Source organism: Atractosteus spatula, chromosome 2 (assembly GCF_055471065.1).
Source record: "Atractosteus spatula isolate fAtrSpa1 chromosome 2, fAtrSpa1.hap1, whole genome shotgun sequence".
Taxonomy (NCBI): domain Eukaryota; kingdom Metazoa; phylum Chordata; class Actinopteri; order Semionotiformes; family Lepisosteidae; genus Atractosteus; species Atractosteus spatula.
This window is the reverse complement of record NC_142707.1, coordinates 58,623,252-58,643,337: the sequence shown is the minus strand read 5'-3', so window position 1 is coordinate 58,643,337 and position 20,086 is coordinate 58,623,252. Positions and strand designations below refer to the sequence as shown.

The following is a 20,086-nucleotide window of genomic DNA, read 5'->3' as shown; positions in this document are numbered from 1 at the left end:
GAATGGGTTTGCTCTGTCCAGAGAATTCTTAAAATATATTCTTAATAAGGATTTTTTCAGTATGGTTTTAGTTGACACTTCACAAATCTTTGGTAGAAAATCTGGAGATTAATTATGGTCTCAAATCTTCATAACCACGGCATATAATCTGCAAAGATTTGTTAATTACTGGAAGGCCTCAGTCTTAATAATGAATTTGTTCGGCAGGGAATATACTGTAGCCACCATTTTTATATTTGTACAAAACTTACTGAGAGGGAAGAAGATCAAGGCACTTTATGCACTATCATACTTCTGAATTTACTTTAGAAGTATTGTGCAACATCACAGTCTTCTCTAAATCAGAACAGCTGGATTAAAAACAGACCTGGAAGGTTAGATGAATATTTGTTCTTCTTGTCACAAATGTGTGATATCTTGGGGAGGGAAGAGCTACCTCCTGGGAAGGATTTCTGTGATGGAGCCAGGGGGACATGTGAGAAATTGAGGTTGCTCTTTTTTGGTATGCTATAGAGTTATACTGTCACCTCCTAACAAAAAATGGCATCATAAAAATGCTTAAGCTTTTCCTTGTGAAAATCTACAGCACAAATTACAAATCCGATATACTGATAATTCAGGTTTATAATCAATCAGATATAAAGGTTGTTTATTAAAAGCACCAAAAATATTTTATGTCTAATTCCAGTTTATGGTTAAATTTGCAATGAATCATTGCTATTGCTACATTTATTCTGTTTACATATATACGTACACGTGTACATGCCCATACTAGATTCTGATGAATCAGTGCCCACTTTTCAACAACTGTCTAAGCCACAACTTAAGATAAGGGTCCACAACGTTAATGTTCTTTTCATGATTTGAATAACACATACAAATTAATTTAGCTCTGTCTGGATGGTGTTTATATATACCATATACAATCAGTGCACCGGTTTTTAACTTGCCCTCATAGCTCTTCAAGGAGCAACTGCAAAACGTCTTGAACAATTCTTTCCTCCAACTGAGGGGGGATGAGAGGGTGTCTTTCAATGATTTAATCTTTCTATTTACTTTTTTTTTTAAAGCCTAGGAGGGCAAAATGGACAAGGAAAATTAGTTACGTTTTAGGGAATGAGGTGTAGATCATAACTGGTGCTATCTATCTGTAGTAAGGCCTTTCCACACTAATATAAAAATGCAGGATGAACACCATGCTAAAGTGCCAACTTCCTACTGTTTAGTTTACATGTGACATTTTAAAAACTACTAAAATTGAAACTGTATTACAATTCTGCTTAAAAGAGCACAAACACACTCATGGATACTGCAGGTGAGATCATCATTAAGAAATGATTAAATGACTGAAAGTATGTGATTGAGCTTGCTTGAAAGTTTTTATTATGTTTCTCTTATAACCGCAAATTATTTTTAAGTGCAACCAACTGACCTACAGAAGTTTACATTTTTTCAGACAAATTTCATATGGAAAACAAACAAGGCAATTAAATACAAGGCAAAAGGTGCAAGTAATATACTTTGCTGCTAAATTCTTCAAATCAGTACATCATTCTAAAAAGTCATCTGAGGAAACATTTGTCAAAAATATTTGCAAGATGCAAATATAAGGAAAATGAAGAGGTAAAGTCTTGGAACCTTGTGACACCCAGACATATGATGCTGCAGACCCGCATTGCATACTTTTGATTTTTAGTTTCAATGTTGCATTTATTGTTTTTGTACAAAAAAAGCCCATCTGGCAAACAGTTACATTCACTTGTCACAGTTTTTTTTTCTGTTTTGCTTTTTTAAATCTCAGTTTCAATACCTTTCAGGAAATTTCTTTAATGTGCAGTGCCTGAGATTTTTCTACAAATCTTTAAAAAAAAATGTTTTTCTTGGTATTTTAATATTATTATGTTGTGTAAAAAAAGGATTTTGTTAAATAACATATTCTGAATGAATTTTTTTTTCATGAACAAAATAATGTTACCTAGAAAATGAACCAAAACAATCCTAGTACACAAATTTAGCATTCGTCAATAGGCCTCCAAGACTTTGTAGGATGAGAAAGGCTTGACGAAATGATAGTCTAAATTCCCACAGTGAGGACATTGCTGTACATTGCTGTATTCTGAAAAATACAGCATTCCCACGCGCACATCTATCACAGGTTTCCCACAGTGCTTGCAGTTCAGACGAGCCTGAGAGTGAGCAAGAGATACAAGCGCAAATTAGAAAGTAGCCATGTTAGCAATGATATAAGTACTTGAACAATACTAATCAGTGACGTTAGAGGAAGAAACACAACATTGACATTTATACAGTACCTACTGTACCTATTGTACCTCTCTACTGCATCTAATTGTTTGAAATATGCAAAAATGCCAATGCCAGAAGGAAGATCTTTCTTAAAAAAGAACAACATAGACAGAAGCTAAATCTTCGAAGAATTTTGAGAGTTAGGTGTCATAGAAGCCAATTCTGATCATTCCTCAATGTTTTCTTTCCTGTCTTCATGAATTAGTTTTATCAGACCCCTTAATAGGGTGCATTTTGGTACTTCATAGGCACCTATATTCCAGCTTAAAGAAGCAATGGAGACTGGAAAGTACAATTTTCACAAAGAATCAATATCTTTGAATTTTTGATTCAAGGAGATCTATTACAAAGTCTACTGATGACACAACAGATACCTGATTATTTCATTCCAGATTGCACAGTGAAAGGCTATACACTTGCTTTCATTATTATGTGTAATCAAGCGATTGTAACATTGAACAGGTATATCTTGTTTGTAAAAAATGTTTTTCATCTCCTCATGCAAGTTTTGTAACAGTGATTGCTTCTTTTTATAAAAAGAGCAGGCTTTGCAGCTTTCTGCACACTTTTACAAGTGATGTATTCCACAGATGTACACTGAATTGATCAAATATTTTACATCCATTTGTTTGCACAAAACTTACTCAGATTGACATACTTCTTTCTCAGAGAATTCAAACACACTTACTTGACAACATGGTGAGGCTGCCAGTATATCATATGTGTACATGGTTCCCAACTGATGCCAGCTACCATCCCATCGAGACTTGCATTTTATACAGATAATTTTATGAACACCCTCTAAGCAATCCACGCATATTGCATACAGGTGCATCAGCCTCCCTTCAGAAGAGAAGAAAACAGTTACTTGATATTGAAAAATGCACAGGTCATCTCTGTAGCAGCAGAACAATCAGGAGTAAAACATATTCACACAAGCACTGGCAAATGATGGGTGTCTATGTGCACAGACATAAAAAGAACTTAAATGGAAGAACACTGTTTTTGCCATATTTTGGAATTCAGCATCTTTGGGCAGAATTTGAATAAAGAAAGAAACTCATGAGAGAACCCAAACAGGCTCATAACTAAAACTGCGAAGGCAGTAACATTGTAACACTGAGCTGTCACAATGCATAAGACGATTATTCTCTTTTGCACATTTCCAAGGTCACTAACCCTTAGAAAGTATTCTGGTAGTATACTAAATACCAGAAAGAATGCAATTGTATCGTGATAACGGTATTTATTTGGGCCATTTAATTGGTTATAACAATATTTATATGGGTCATATAATGTTATACATTCAATTTATTACACAAAAATATTTTTGGAATGTGCTGGTATTTATTTACTAATAATATGGTACATTATCATAGATTACTTTCAGACAATCTCTGAAACATGTACAGTGCAAAATCATACAATCTCTCTTCAAAGACATTTACTCAGACAATATAGGATTCACAGCAATGACACCACAAGATATGTAATAATAAAAGCTTTCTTTTTTTTTTAAGTATACAAAGCTGCATGGGTAAAAACCTCACGTGGTTAAAAGCACTACTGTGTACAATATGTTAAAAAAAATTCTAATGCAACTAAAATTCTCAAAGTCTGAATTGTTTTCATAACTAAATTCAGTATTTGACAGAAATTCAGTACAAACAACTGAAAATCCTTTTCTAATAAAATGGAAAGTGAAATGGCAGAGTGAGGAACAGTGAAAATCAAGCAGTGGAAGTAGACAAGCATGTTTCAGAATCTTCATTGCTTGCATGGCTAAAAGAAAACTAAAAGATTTTCTTGGTGAGTGCAGAGAGTGTTGCTCAAGGCAAAAACAGTGGTTTGGTAAACACAGTTAACGAGCTTGATTCTTTATTTTTCATTTCTGCAGGAAAATCAACATGTGGTCTCATGATACATTTAAAACTAGTGAATGAGAAAGTGTTCTTAACACACTGAACCTGTGACACTTAAGTACACAAGGGCTGCAGGAGTCTGGAACAAGCTATCCAGTTGTGTTGTTGCTCATTTCAAACAGTGGTTCAATTGAAATTAGCTACAAAAAAACAGAAGAGCCAGATAGGCTAAATGACCTGCTTTCAACATTGCAATTTATAAGCATTCTTAATGTTTAATATTCTTGACTGAGCAGCATAAGATGATATATTGTGGTACATTTTGGAGCATGCTACCAATCGCATTCCAGAATATATACTCTCAGCATCCTAAAAGCCAACATATTCCAGTACAATCAGAATATTTGCGAATTAAAATATACTCTCAGCCTATGGAAAAGTATTGCAAGCCAAAGAATAGAAATTTCGACAAGGACTTGGAGACATTCATGGGATTTGGAAGCAGGTATGTAGCTGTGACACTTCCAAAACTGGCAAAGTCAAAATTGCAAATCATGAAGTGTTGAATAGCTTTGATTAGCCTTAAATTATAACTGCAGTTTTCTTCTAAAAGACAAACAGATCAAAATGAATAGTTTCTTGAATGCTTTTGCCGAAGTTTAACACTTACAAAATACCAGCCGATGCTTTCAATTATCCCGGTGATTATAATGTGAAATATGATGTACAGTACAATGCCTTGTAAAAGTACTGCACATTTTGTTGTCACATTTTCCTGCTTTAAAGCTTGCAGACATGACACTTTGAAGCAGCAATTAATAGCTGTTATATAACCTACTTTCCACATTCAAAGCTTTAAATAAAATGAAAAAAGTAAATAAAAAAGTAAATATTTAATAGGAAAGAAAAATGGGAAAATAATGATTGTCTATGTATTCAAACCCTAAACTGTGGCAAAATTACCTTAATAAGCCACACAATTAGTTTAGAAATTTCAGTCTATTTGCGATAATAATAATAGTCACTCCAGTCACTCCACAAAGCTGGACTGTACGGCAAGGTGGAAAACTGATCATAAATCCCCAAACAGAGTTTGTAAAGAGGCACCAACATGATACTGGAAACATGCAAGTATGGTGGTGGTAGCATAATTTTATATTTCTTTATCTATATTGGTGACTGAAAAGGTTGTCAAGACTGAAGGGAATACAGATAGGGGGGAAAAAAAGCACAAACACAAGCTTTACACCTAAAACTGAGAGAAAAAAACCCTTTGTCAGGACAATGATCAAAAGACATGCCAACATGAACCCACACACAGTAAGTCTTCAGCTTGAGTATTGAAGTTTTAAATAAAATGTTCAGTTTAAAAAAAATGTGTTTGGATCATTCTGTGATTTCCCAAAATAGGGCACACCAGGAAAGTTCTGAATGGGCACTGTAAATAGGCCATTTGACTTTCTTAGTTTCCTTGTACATAAAACTAGATTTTTTTATCTTAACACTTTGATAAAGTAATGATAACACCATTAATTATTAATTATTATTATTATTATTATTATTATGCATAGTTAACCTCACACTTCAGAATAGTGGACCTACCTCACCCACAAACAAAAGCCCGGCAACAACCGGGGTGGCATATGGCAGCCAGGATCTTTGATGCCCAAGCAGTCAGGTCCTTACTCTTATTCTTTATGACACGATCCCCTGTCATTATACTTCTCCTTAAAGTTCTGCCATTCCAACTACTAACCAGGCCCAAACTTGATTGGCTTTTGAGATCTGATGTGATCAGGTGGTAAGGCCACACCTGTACATCCGTTTAGCCATATAAAACAATGTTAGAATTTAGAAATGCCCTTCACCTCTTGATTCTAGGAACACAATACATTAAGGCTTCAGCCCATGAGAGCACTTGATCAATACCCTCTTTGTTTTTGTAAAGATGCATCTCTGTTTAGCTACAATCCGCGAAAGTGACAATTCTCATTTTGAATGGAGAATCGCCCCAACCTCCAGTGAGGTAAAACAATTTTGCAGGTGTCAATCTTGTTCTAGGCAAATCCATTAACAGTAAAAAGGTTAGTGCTATTGTTGCTTTGACATTGCCTCAAATTCAAAGTTGAAATTGAGATGCGCATAATAACGGTTACAAAGAGAGGAGGCCATTCATCTTGTTTTGTTGTTAGTAGCTAATTGATCCAAGGATCTCATCTAGCCATTTCTTGAAAGAACCAAGTGTATCATTTCAGCATCATGGCTGGGTAGTGCTTTACATCTTCTTACAAACCTTTGGGTAAAGAATTGCCTGTTCTTGGTTTTAATTGTACTTCCAAAGTGTTTCCACAGTAAAGTGTAGTACTCATAATGTCCTTGCATTTGCACTGCAATTTTTTTTCCACATGTAAAACATTATTCATTTTACAAAGCAAGTAATAAGTATAATAACTCTACAAGCGTCCTTATGGATGATTACTACTGCTCTCCAATCAAGTAGTAAAAGTATCTTGCATTGTAACCTTTGTAATGTATTACATAATTAATAAAAAAAATGTAAAAATTAAATTCAAGCATGATGTAAACTTTAAGCTTGCGGATTCTGTTAAGTATAGGATATCATTTGGCTTTAAGATATTGTAGATCACTTGAGGAACACAAAAACACTAATGCAAGTCATAACACTCTCTCTTTCCTAGCGTTAATCCCGCATCAGCAGGGTCCACTTGTCAGCACACCAGTCTCCATTTGGTGGTTTGAACCAAATCTTTGAGCTGACGTTGCCATTAACTGCGACCGAGAAATACTCCAACCGGCGCGTCACTCCGCCTGTCGTCAGAGTGGGCAAGTCATAACACTAATAAGTGTTAATAAGACAGTATTCCAATTATGAGGCCAAACAACTACAATATAAGGGGATAGAACTGTAATTCCTATAGTGTGATAGTGCATTTTACTACAGTATTTTTGGAACACTAAATAAAACAAATTGAAATGATCTTCACATGTCTGTCGATCAATTCCAGTGATCTACCTGTACTAAATTACACTGTACATTTCTGTTCAAAGAGGATGATATATAAGAGCTTGTCACTACCTTGAAGATGGCAGGGTACATCATATTCAATCTCATCATGTCGAGAGGGGCTCAGGAAAAGGGTCCCATCTACAAGTGGGAACTGCTCAAAAACAGGCAACACTCGGTGGCACAGGGCGCAGTTCACCACATTCCTGTGACTGGCACTGAGGGCTGCGAGGATGAACTTCCTCAGATCTTCACCCTGGCCAGCGTGTGCATCATCCTCCATGCGCACGTGGTAGGTGTTGAGCTTGTGCCGGGGGATGTGTGCCAGGAGCTCAGAAAGGTCCAGTCTCCGCAAAAATTGCACAGGGGTGTCTGCTGAGGCAAGTCTAGGAAGAGACAGGCTACCGGCGTGTTCACCATGGGCATTCCGGCTGGTTGCCCCACCGGTCGAGAGGTGCTTTCGGTGACTCTCCATATGGACGGCATTCTTGAGGAATTCCCCTAAGTGCCGGGAGCCGCGTGGGCCAGTGAAAGAGGATGGAGAGAAGAAGGAGAAGCCAGAGGGGGGAGACTGACCAGGTGAGTCACAAGGTGAACGGGGACCCAGACTGTTGCCACAGAAGGACCCAGCAGGACCCTTTTCTTGTGAATTCTGCCTGTCTATGGATTGTCGACGTGGCAGCTCGTGACTTGCTGCCTTATGCACGAGCTTGTTTCCTGCGGAATGCCTTCCCTTCTTGGGGTCTTCTGGAGATTCTCCCCCTCCTCCGCTGGCCAACTTGCCAAGACTCTTTTCGGGCAATACTTTCTTCTTCCGGTCGTCCTGCATCCGTTTCACCTGATACCAGTCAGTGTCCTTCTTGAGATGGCCCTGGCCGCAGCGGCAGGAACAGAAACGAAAGGCTAAATCATAGCCCTTTTTGGTCCACATGTTCTGCCGGCACTGCTTCTCATTCCAGCTGCGGGCTCTGCCAATGCAGTTGAACTGTACGAGGATACTGCTCTCCCACTCGTAAAAGCACTGCAGGTGCATCCAGTTGCTGTAGGGGCAGACCTCACTGTTGCAGACCACTCGCTGGTAATCGTCCTTCTCTAGGTCAATGGATCTTCCCAGACTACAAACCAAAGGAGTGGCACATGGTGCTTCTGCAAAAACAAAGATTTATTAAAAAAAACTAATGTAATGTGTATCGAATTGTACCCCTAAAACTACAAATATATGTCAACTAGCAGATGCTTTTACCTCTGACATCTTCTAACACAAGTGACACCAGCTAAACAAGTCTTTTTCTTTGATTTAATTGCGGGAAAATATGGATAAATTAGAAATGCTGACACCTGGATTTTTAGTCAACCAGAAGCACTAATCTTTTTTTGTTTTCTCCAGAGTAATCAATAAATTGATGTAATGAACCAATGTGTAATATTAAAAACCAAGTGCAGCAACAAATCTGTTTCAACATTTCAATAAGAATACACATTAGTATTCACCAAAAATGTATATAAAGCTGATAAAGTTCTATTTACCTATTGTTCTAGATCCCAAATGCTGTAACTCAGAACCTGAGGTTGAGTTGTCCACTACTACATAGCAGAAGTTATCCCCTGAGGTAAGAACCACAAGGTGAGGATATGGCAGGAGGAGGAAGGAACAAGAAAAATGACATGATAAATAACAGGAGTTGGTCCAGGATACATTTTGCTGGTATCTGATTAGTGTAGCAGGCTTTCTTACAACTAACATGCACAAATTAGAAAGTCAAGACATTAATGGATAACAATCACAATAAAGCTATGTATAATATAGAATATGTGGTTGCCATGTGCAACCCTTTATCCACATTCCAATCAAATTCCTCTAAAAATCAATTAAAATAATGCATTTCTAGACATATTTTAAGCTAGTAATACGTTTATCTGGAAAATAGTAAACGTTTTAGAACATGTACCAAAACTGTTATCTATAAAAATAGTAGACTAAACATGTTTTAAGTTCCTAAAGTGACCCATAGTAGATACACATTAGAAACCTCCTTAACGTCTTCCATAAATACATAAGAACAATGAAAAGTTTATATATGAAAAAAGACCAAATTAACCCTCCTTGATTGTTTGGTAGGTTACTGAATTTCATCCAGATAAGCCGTGTCAGCTTAATTTTTTAATTTCTTATTATTTACCACATATCTTTGCATCCTTGTTTCATTGTTGGGTGTAAACATAAATAGTGTAGTGGACTTTCTTACTATATACAGTGGGTATAGAAAGTCACCAACCCCTCTCAAAATGTACACCTTTTGCTGCCCTTAAACCCAAAAAGAAGACAAATAAAATCAGACCTTTTCCAGTTTTATTTACAAATTGTATCTTGCAACATCCAAGTGAAAAAAGAAAGCAAGAATAAAAAAGTAGAATAATTGGGTTGGATAAGAGAACACCTCCCTGAGTTGGTATAAGCACCTTTTGCTTAAATTACGGCCTTGTGTCTGTTTGGATACATCTCTACCAACTTTGCACTTACAGAACTGTTCAAGCTCAGTCAAACTGTGTGGTGACTGTTGATGGACTGCCCTCTTCAAGTCATTCCAAAGATTTTCTTTGGGATTTAGGCTCTGACTACACCACTCAAGGACATTCGCCTTCCTGTCCTTCAGCCACTGTACGGTTGCTTTGGCGGTGTGCTTTGGGTCACTGTCATGTTGAAAGGTGAACCATCTTCCCATTTTCAACTTCCTGGCTGAGGGCTGCAGGTTTTCTTCAAGAATATGCCTGTTCTTTGCATTATCCATCTTTCCTTGTATCCTGACAAGTGCCCCAGTCTCAGCTCAAAGAGAAACACCCCCACAACAGGATGCTGTCTCCACCGTGCTTTACTGTAGGAATGGTGTTCTTTGGATGGTAAGATTTATAAGGCTTTTGCCAGACATACCATTTGCATTCCGGCCAAAAAGTACGATTTTGGTCTCATCTGACTTCAGCATCTTTAAGGTGCTTTTTAGCAAAACATAAACAAGACTTGATGTGGCTTTTTTTAAGTCGTGACTTTTTTATTGCCACCCTCCCATACAGGCCAGATTTGTGGAGCGCTTGCGATATTGTTGTCACATGCACACAATGACCAGTCTTTGCCATAAAAGCCTGTAGCTTGTTCAAAGTTGCCATCAGCCTCTTGGCAGCCTCTCTGATCAGTCTCCTTCAATTCAATTCAATTTATTTTTATAAAGTGCCTTTCACAACAAGGTTGCCCCAAGGTTGCCTCCTTCTTGCTCGATCATCCAGTTTGGAGGGACAGCCTGATCTAGGCAAGGTCTGGGTGGTGCCATACGCCTTCCACTTCTTAATGATGGTCTTGACTGTGCTTCATGGGATACTTAAAGCCTTTGAAATCTTTTTGTGCCATCTCCTGACTTGTGCCTTTCCACAACTTTATCACAGAGTTCTTTTGAAAGCACCGTTCTGCCCATAGTGGATTCCTTGCTTTGAAATGCATTTCCAAGCAGTGGAATCCTCTAGAAACAGCTGCTTTTATTCTGAACTAATCAAAATCACCACAATTCATCACAGGTGGGAGCCATTAGTTTGTTGTGTGATCTATAAGGTGATTGGTTATACCTGAGCAAGTTTACAAATGTAAGTGTAAGGGGGTGTTCACATATCCAAAAAGGGTATTTTACTGTTGTAATATTAATTTATTTTCAGAATGTTTTAAAATTTTATTTTCACTTGGCTAATGTGGGTTCTATACCCACTGTAGATACAAAACATTAAAAAAATATTCACTGGGCAGACTAACTTAACATCTATAAAAATTCTGAATGTGTGAATTAGAATCTTTCTGTTTAGGACTAGGAATTTCATTTCATTTTACTTGTCCCCTCTTTCACTTTTTCCTGAATAGCAATATCCTTTCTACAGTGTGGTGACCACGCCTGAACATAATACTCTAAATGAAATGAGAATTTTCATTTACACACTAAAGTCATGCATTTTAAAGCACATTATTGCTTCTCAACACTGAATTAACAAGTAAAGGGCAATAACAAATCTACATAAAAATCTTAAATCATTTTCATAGTTTCCATTTTGAAATTCAATGCCACGGTGATATTTCTAAATATATATTATTACTAACCATAATAGTAATAATCACATCTTTACATTTCATTTGAGCTCAGTCGTAAACAGTCCCCATCTATGCCTTTTTGTTTCTTCTATCATTTCTGCAGCAAGTGCAACCCTACCATATTACTAAATTTCAAATAATTGTGAATCATCCAATTTGAATTGCCTCTGCATTAGTGCCCCTCCATTGCTACACACATTCAAAATATTCTTGCATAATAAAAAACATGTATTTTTCTTCGTCTATTAGTGGCGTATTCCTGTCACTATGACTTGTGAGGTTTTCTATTTTTCTATCTGTCCGAGTCTGAGTGTGTCAAACTACCCAGTCGAATTCCTAAAGCAGACTCACTCTGTTCACTGATCTGAATCCGATTCTTGGACCAATAACATGATGTTGAACAATGAAGATGAGTCTCATTCATAAACATTCTAATGTTACAGTAGCTGCCAAAGCCACAGCATAGATCAAAGTTTGCAAAGTGTACATCTATAAATTGATAAAAAACTAGCTTTTTTTAAAGATCATGATTTCACAGATGGCAACTAAAAAATGTATTTAGTGCAATAAATGTTTATTACAAACAAGCTGATTCAGGCCCTAAAACTTTGTTACAGATCAATATACAGTGATGAGCACTGCAGTTCAATATCGATGAGTGTGAATGGAACAGACACTCTATTTTCATTTCATATGACTTGAATCAGATGCAGACACGAGTAGAGTTTTTTTTACCATGTCTTTCTGATCCACAGCACATACCACCATTTCGTATGCTGCCTGATCTTCCTGAATACTTTGCACAAATCGGTATTATCTCCAGCTCCATCAAACAAACTGTACAAACTCCTACATCATGGTGGCATTATGATGACAGTCTTTTCAGTTAATCCTCAAGGCACAATCAGAGTCTTCACAAATGTTGTCTGTATCCACTTTAACAGACAGCATTGAGACTATTCTGGTTACGACTCGAACCACTCTCAGCTCCTCTTATGCTTGAAGGATAGCGTACTCAATCTTTGAAAATTCAGGGTCTCTCACCACTCCTGACCATACTCACAACAGAGTAACCAAAAACCATCAACTCTGTTCTACGTGTAGCTTTTATTTCACTAATGTTGGTGTCCAGGATGCTTCTGTTTATGTCTTCAAAGTCTTTTCCTGCTTTGCTGTCTTTAAGTTAAAAGAGTTAAAACTTTAAAATTCATAAATGAAATGTAAAACAGGATTTGCAGGAGAGAAAATAAACTCTTGCATTACATTATACTGTATGTCTTATGGGTCAGTAATAATTTCTAAATCTGTTGTGTGACAAGAGAAAAGTAAAGGAAAATATATCCTGCAGCTCAATGACATTTCTTGAATGACCTTTAATTGCACCTCAAAAATAACAGACTGCTTAAATGCTCACTGAGCATGGAAATGGCTGACATTACTGAATCACATATTAATAAATGTGCAACAGATTTTAGAAAATGATTGAAAAACTGACTGAAAACTGCCAAGAGAAAGGAGAAACTGCAGATTCTGCAATGCAGCAGACTGTACATGACATGCATGCAATCCTTTTCAAATATTCTACATTGACAAAAACAATTACCTCTGTAACTGTGCAGAAAGGTAAGGTAGCATGGTTTCACAGATTATTACATCTAAAGCCAAGTCCTGCAAATGCCCCTACCTATGGTCACAGACTGCTATAGCTATTCTGCCTTCCAAAAACAACAAAGAATACAGCAACAGAATAACAAACAAAATGAAATTTAAGTCTTGCTTATGAAAATAAATAAAATTGGTCACCAAAAGCACTTTTGATTATCAATTAATTAGTCTATGAGATGATATGAGAGTACTGAAATAAGTTATTCCATCTGACTGAACTTAAACAAGGGGGAAATGGTTTTCAGTACATGACTTCAGTATTTACGTGTACTTTTCAATTGAATAAGATGCAACATAAACATATTTGGTTTTAATGAAGCTGGACATTGAAGTGTGCTCAAGGGTGGCCTAGAAACATACTGTATATATAAATATTTTTGTTGTAATCATCAATTCTTTTCTATTTTTTGTCTTCTAAATTTGGATTCACCACCTGTTAATCTACTCAGCTCACTGGTACAATGAGGAAACCCCCATGAGGGAAACATGGAATCTCTACTGACACTCCTACTTGTTTTAGGTGCTTGATGTTTCACAGTCTGAAAGCTCTACATAACCTTACAGACAGGACAGCACCAATAATATGCTCATTTGTACAAGGCTCTTAACTTAAACTATGTAAATGGATTCATAACAACTTGGAATTATTACTAAAACTATTTTATGTTAAACGCTCATAAGTTTCATAATTGTATTTGTTAAGAACTGGTGATATATTTTCAAAGAAAAATAAAATGTACAAGACTGTACATGACTTTTTTTTCTCATTTACAAATTACAAAATACAATATGCCTAATGTTCTGCTCCCTGCTCCATACAGGCCCATACAGGTACAACAGGTACAGATAAAATGCAACTTCAAAGTTCAAGTGTTCAACACAAACGTATATAACATACCTGTTTTCAGAACTTAAAAAAGCCTGAAAATGACAGAAAATCATTCTGCCCCGCTTGCTCATTTGGTATTTCAGTAGCTAAGTGAAATCGACAATTTTGTCTATTTCCTGAAGGAGACCACACCGGGCCTCAACTACCTGACTGGAAAGCCCACAACTCTTTTCAAAGTTATCAGCTGTGGCCCTGTTTATGACTGAGAATGAAATACCCCCCTAAGTTAACCCTGTCTATATTTCCTTTCTACACTTGGAACAGACCTCCCTGCTTCTAATCTGAAATGTTTTAGCTCCTTTGAAATGCCCACATAAGACTACCCTTTATGACCAGGAATCTTTATTTTTTAAGTTTTTCACCACCTATTTTTGGTATGGTGAAAAGATCTGAAGATAAAATTCTAAATGAGATCTAACTAGTGCATTTGAAAGCTCAAGTGAAACGTCCTCCGATTTAAATAACACTTATGAATTTTATTCTTATGCATTCTGTTTGCTTTTTGTTCTTCCCCACATTGCGTTTTTGTGCACATAGAATAACCCACCCAAAACCCCTTCATGTATAGCGTCCTGAAGCTCAGGGTAGCACATCTGAGCCCATCATATAGAATATATTCCTAATTCCAATGTAAATCAATTTGCACTTATCCACATCAAATGTCATTTTCCAAGTGTCTGCTAAATCCACGATTTTCAAATATACTTGTAATTCCTTTACTGCCGTTTTTGTTTTTGCCACTCCCCCATTTTTTGTATCACCTGGAAATTAAACATGGATCATGATGACTGAATCCCCCCCTGTTCAGGTCAAGAGCCTGTCAATCTTCTCAGGGTGGTCCACAGCCTGGCAGCAGGCACCAGGCAGGCAACACGCCATTCTAGACTCACTATTGCTTATGCACACTACTCTGTGTGGAATTTATAAGCCAGCATTAATCCCTGCTTCATTCTGTATAAACAGGGCCAAATAAGAAAAGAACTGTCAAATAAGAAAAAAAAACATCTTTTGGAATATTCTACCAAGGACAGACAGTCTTTGTTAACAACTATAGAAATACAGACAAGCCACATCTGACTCAAAAACATTCCTGTACTAAAAAAATAAACTCACCATTTGCATTGTGCTATATTCCTAAACCATTCGGATGCTGAAAAATGCCACTAAAACTGACTTTTCTGAAGAGGCTAGAGAATAGGAAAGGAAATACACAGGAAAATAATAATATAGAAAAATATATGAAATGCACAACTTCAGCCTGCAGGGATCTCTGCTTAAACCAAGCGCTGCCCCTACCCTCAGGCATGAAGCTACAACATCCTTATGCTTGAGGATAGGAGCACTGCTCCTTCAAACTTGCTGTTACACCCATTTGCAACTATGGGGATCCCAATAGCCCACAGTGGACCCTCTGCTAATCAACCTTTTGACCTTTTCCACTGTGATGCACTACAAATACTCCTGAGCAAAACAGATGTGTACACAATGCTAACATTCCATGTCATGTCTTCATCCAGCAAGGTGTCATTCAACAAGGATTCAATCTCAGCACTGAAAAAGTTTACATAAAACATCAGCAAATACGGTGTAAAAGAAAAAATGTTTTAAAAACTCTAGTCCTCATTCAGACTCTGAAGAAAATGAAAAACAAATCTGCATATAAACATATTTAAAGAACCCATATATAAGACAATCTCGCCATTATTTGTTTATAATAATTGTATAACTTAAACAGACCTAAGCAGTGGTGACCAATAGCACATAGCACAGCATAGTGGGTAAGCTTTTGGAGTCATCTGATTGGTGATGGATTCAAGTCCTTGCTGCAAACACTGCTGTTTTATCTTTAAGTGAAGTACAGTACTTCACCTCAGTTGCTCCAGTCCACCCAGCTACAGAATATAATTGGGGACCAGTGGATAATCCCCACAATAGATTGGTCTCCCATCTAGGAGGGGAGTCTTTACTCTTAGTCAATAATAAACAGGATGATCTCTGGTCCAGTAATCTGCTGTGGCTCTAGTATGGACTTTACCTTCCTATTAATTATATCTTAAGCCTGCAATGCTGTCCCATTTTCTGAGCTTAAAAGCATGCAATGTAAGAATTCGTTTCAGAATATCATGGAGTACATTACATCTTTAAATACACTATTCTGGTTGTCTCTTAAAACAGTTGTAGGTAGTAGGGTATTGTTTTGGATCATATTTCCATTGTTTAGTTTCTTCAAATGTGCAGTTAAAGCAATGTGCCTATTAAAGTTTATTTCTTTATCTTTGCTTAAAGTAAGCTAACAGAATGAAGGAATTAATCTAATCTGTCTAATCTGACCACTTGGCTCAACAAACCTGTCGGAAAGCTTTTGTGTTTCAATGCCTGTTGGCAGTTAGGGTAGGGCTTCTGCAATATAAACACCAACCTATGCTGCTATGGATAATCAAGCTGAGGCAGAGGAAATTGTGCTGGGAGATTGTCATTCAAAATCTTGTTTCTTTTTTTACAATGTGCCAGCTATTCTTGGAAAGGTAGGTTGGTTTTTTTTTACACTATCTGCACCACTCCTGTTTCCATAGGGCCTGTTTTGCCAGCACCTGGCTTGTGAGAGATTTATTATTTTGGCTAAGGTCACACAACCCTTTCAATATTTTTGTTTTTAATGTTATTCCACACCTGAAGCAATTCCATTACTTGGGATCCCCACACCCCCTGGTTTTTGTTCAAGCTGAACTCATAATTAATAATAATAATTGCTTACACTTATATAGCACTTTCCTGGACACTCCACTCGAAGTAATGGGGACTCCCCTCCACCACCACCAATGTGCAGCATCCACCTGGATGATGCAACGGCAGCCATAGTGCGCCAGAACGCTCACCACACATCAGCTATTAGTGGGGAGGAGAACAAAGTAATGAAGCCATGATTGGTAAGGGCCAATGGGAAATTTGGCAAGGACACCAGGGTTACACCCCTACTCTTTTCAAGAAACACCATGGGATTTTTAATGACCAAAGGTAGTCAGGATCTTGGTCTCATCCGAAAGCCTTTTTTCAGTATAGTGTGCCCGTCACTATACTGGGGCATCAGGACCCACATGGACCACAAGGTGTGCGCCCCCTGCTGGCCCCGCTAACACCTCTTCCAGCAGCAACCTTAGTTTTTCCCAGGAGGTCTCCCATCCAGGTACTGACCAGGCTCACTCCTGCTTAGCTTCAGTGGGCTGCCAGTTGTGAGTTGCAGGGTGATGCTAGCATAATTAACATAACTGAACCCATAATTGTATTAATTATATGATTAATTGGAGTGTTAAACATTTTCAGCTTTTAAACATCTTGAAGGCTACCCGTTTAGTGTAACATCATACATGTAACTTACAATATCTTACTTTTGGGTGGCTAAAAACCTTGAAAGGTCTGTTAACAACTTCTTTCACTTGAGGTTGCAGTTCAGTAAGTCTAACTAAGAGCTGTGACGAAACATAAACCAGGTGCATCTGTTCTACAGTAAGTAAAAGACATTTTAATGTTTGTCCTTTATTCTTCATTTGATGCTATTATTTTTAAGATATTTAAAAATATTATTATTTTTTGTATTCCTTTCTCTTTTGTTTTATTGTAAAGCCTTGAGATGGGTTTTATACAAAATAAAATTATTATTGTTGTTATCTGGCCATCTGCCCAGTTAGCACTCAATGCAATGGATGGTAGATCAGGGAGACATGATTTAACAGACCACATCCCAACAATTTGAAGAAACACATATATTTGCCTTATCAGAAACAAAATAATACACTGTGTTCATGCAGGCATTCCCCTCCCCCGCTCCCCAATCATTTCAAACTTTCTAGTTTGTTAAGTTGACTTTAAATCTAACTTCATTAGTTCTTATGCAGCAGTTTTTTTGTTTCACTTCCTCTTTGTTCCCTCCTTCTTGGTGGGAAGGATTCAGACATTTACTGTATGCATCAAAAAAATTATTCTGTAGAAATCAGACAAAGAAGAGAGATCATGCAACATCCCTTTCTAGGGCTCTGCAGTGGAAAAGAGCGAAATGTATAAAACAAGCGTCACCTGTTCCTTTAAACAACATTATGTTGACACTTGTGTAAGCTAGGAAAATTCACTGAGGTCTAATTAGTGGTGTGTTAGAAACCTCAGTCTGGTGCCACTCTATGTTGTGTTTTACTTCAGCTAGAGAAGCTTTTTACTGTTGTACTGATGCAGTGCTGCTCGTTTGCTCACACAGGAGCCCTACTTTAAACATCACTATAGTGTACACTTTAATCTCATAATGATCTGCACTAGCAAAACACATCAAAGGAACCAAAAAGTATCTGCTCTAGGACAAGTCACTTGTTTGTTCCACAACTGTAGCTGAAGTGCAGCAGAAACATACTCCAAAACTTTCCAGTCTTCCAATTCTCACACTAATTCACGTGCCTCAATGACTTTCTTACAATGTAGCACAAAGGCAAAACTATAGTGAAAGGTTAGTGTTAATTTAATAGTGATTTCAGCACTTTTAGAAGAGCATTTTTGTTCTTTTTTATGTAGGCGATGTATCAGCAAAGAATGCATGAGATCTTTACAAAAAAAACAATATAAGTGTGTCAGAGATCTAACACTTCATGCAATGCAACAGCTGGAAAAGAGCTCTAACAGTAATCTTATAAATCATTATTTTATTTAACTATAATAACGCTACTATAACACAATATTCTCCACACTATATTCTCCAATACAAACTAATTTAAAATGTTAACAGCAGTATTCAAAAACAGGAGATGTTGTTGGATGCCAATGAACACTGCATGCTCAACTCTGAAAAATAACTGTACAATGCAAACCCAGAGGCTTAAATCCTCATATTTTCAACTCTCAGTACAATACTGGTACAGAAAGGCCTTGATGCATCTTTGTAAATGCCAGACACGTGTACCTTTACACGTGTACCTTTACAATGCCTTAAATTAGAAGCCTTCCACTAACACATGGAGCTTCTGGTGTTTATTAAACCTTTAACACCAGAATTTAACTTATTAAAACTATTTAAACTCTTTCTCGTTGTTTAAACCGTGTAGTACTTTAACCATGCTGAAGCGCACAGTTAAGGAACTCTAATTATGAAAGCACTTACAGGAATGCAGAAATTTATGAAAAGAAGGCCTTCACAAATCATCTGCACACTTACCATCTTGCAAATCACATTGCTGAATTTCTGGCATGTGGCTTTGTTTGAAAAATCACTTAATAAAATAGGACATTTTCCGTTTAATGCGTCTGAAAATATCAGAAACAGAGACAAGACATCTGAACATGTAAACTGCATGTTATTGACCAGTATTGCTGTATATAAACCAGGAAGGCAAAAATATAGACATATAATATTATAAAAAAACATACATTTTGCATACATGACATCCCTATCTGCTGAGTTTCGTGCACGTTAGTGTGCATTACTTTGATATCGATTTACTATTTATGATGTTTAAGGTAGGAAATTTCCTTTTCTTGTAGACAGAAATCTAAGATTAATTAAACAACAACCCGAATGAGATCAGCTAAAACGGGGGCATTGTAAGTTACCAGTCCCATCTGAACAAAGCTTCAGCTGAAGCATTGCCTCTCCACGACAAAAACAATGCCATTTTCACGCACGCAGAGGTATGCTTCCTCTCCTCTGCACTTGGTAGGAACGTGTGTGTAAACAAAACGTTAAATCCAGTTGTCATTTCGTTCCAAGCGGGCGAGATCCACAAAGGTAAGCAGCCGTGCATTCTAAAAGCATGAATATTGTTCTTACCACTGGAATTCTCATTTGCCAGTGCAGCTGTAGCCCCCAACAACGTTGCTGCCACCGACTGTGCTGCTGTTGCTGCAGCACTGGCTCCATTTTCCTGTTCATCTCCACTGCTATTAGTGCGTTTATTTCTCTTCCCCTTGTTGTTTTTCTGGTTGGGCATGGTGCTTTTCCTGATCCTGTTTAATGCTCTTTATCAGAACCTGCTGTCTTTCATGTCCCCCCGGTTCTCATCCGATTGCAGCACGGAGTTTTTGCTTCTTGTTGTTTGCTGTTCGCAGGTGGCACTGGCGTTTACAGTCTTTTCACCACCATCCAGATTCCTGCAGCACTGTCAACGAAGGTATAGCATGAAGAAGGCGTGTCTGTCTTGTTTTGATTATGATTCCGAATCTCAAACGGCCAGGCGCTGTTTTCC

The 20,086-nt window shown here is 37.4% G+C and overlaps 1 protein-coding gene across 2 annotated transcripts; it reads right to left on the bottom strand.

Annotated features, from left to right (window-relative positions):
• Positions 1 to 1,360: 1,360 nt before the first annotated feature.
• Positions 1,361 to 20,068, bottom strand: heca (HECA ribonucleoprotein granule regulator). Of its 2 annotated transcripts, XM_088928746.1 has the most exons (5): positions 19,672 to 20,035; positions 8,719 to 8,796; positions 7,264 to 8,337; positions 2,993 to 3,147; positions 1,361 to 2,186 (listed from the first exon to the last, which is right to left on the bottom strand). In XM_088928746.1, exons 1-5 carry the CDS (start codon positions 19,829 to 19,831, stop codon positions 2,022 to 2,024), a joined length of 1,632 nt encoding a protein of 543 aa, XP_088784872.1. In that variant the 5' UTR covers positions 19,832 to 20,035; the 3' UTR covers positions 1,361 to 2,021. The 2 variants fall into 2 exon arrangements, with proteins under 2 accessions (XP_088784872.1, XP_088784878.1); XM_088928752.1 differs by lacking the exon at positions 8,719 to 8,796 and having other exon boundaries at positions 19,672 to 20,068.
• Positions 20,069 to 20,086: the final 18 nt, after the last annotated feature.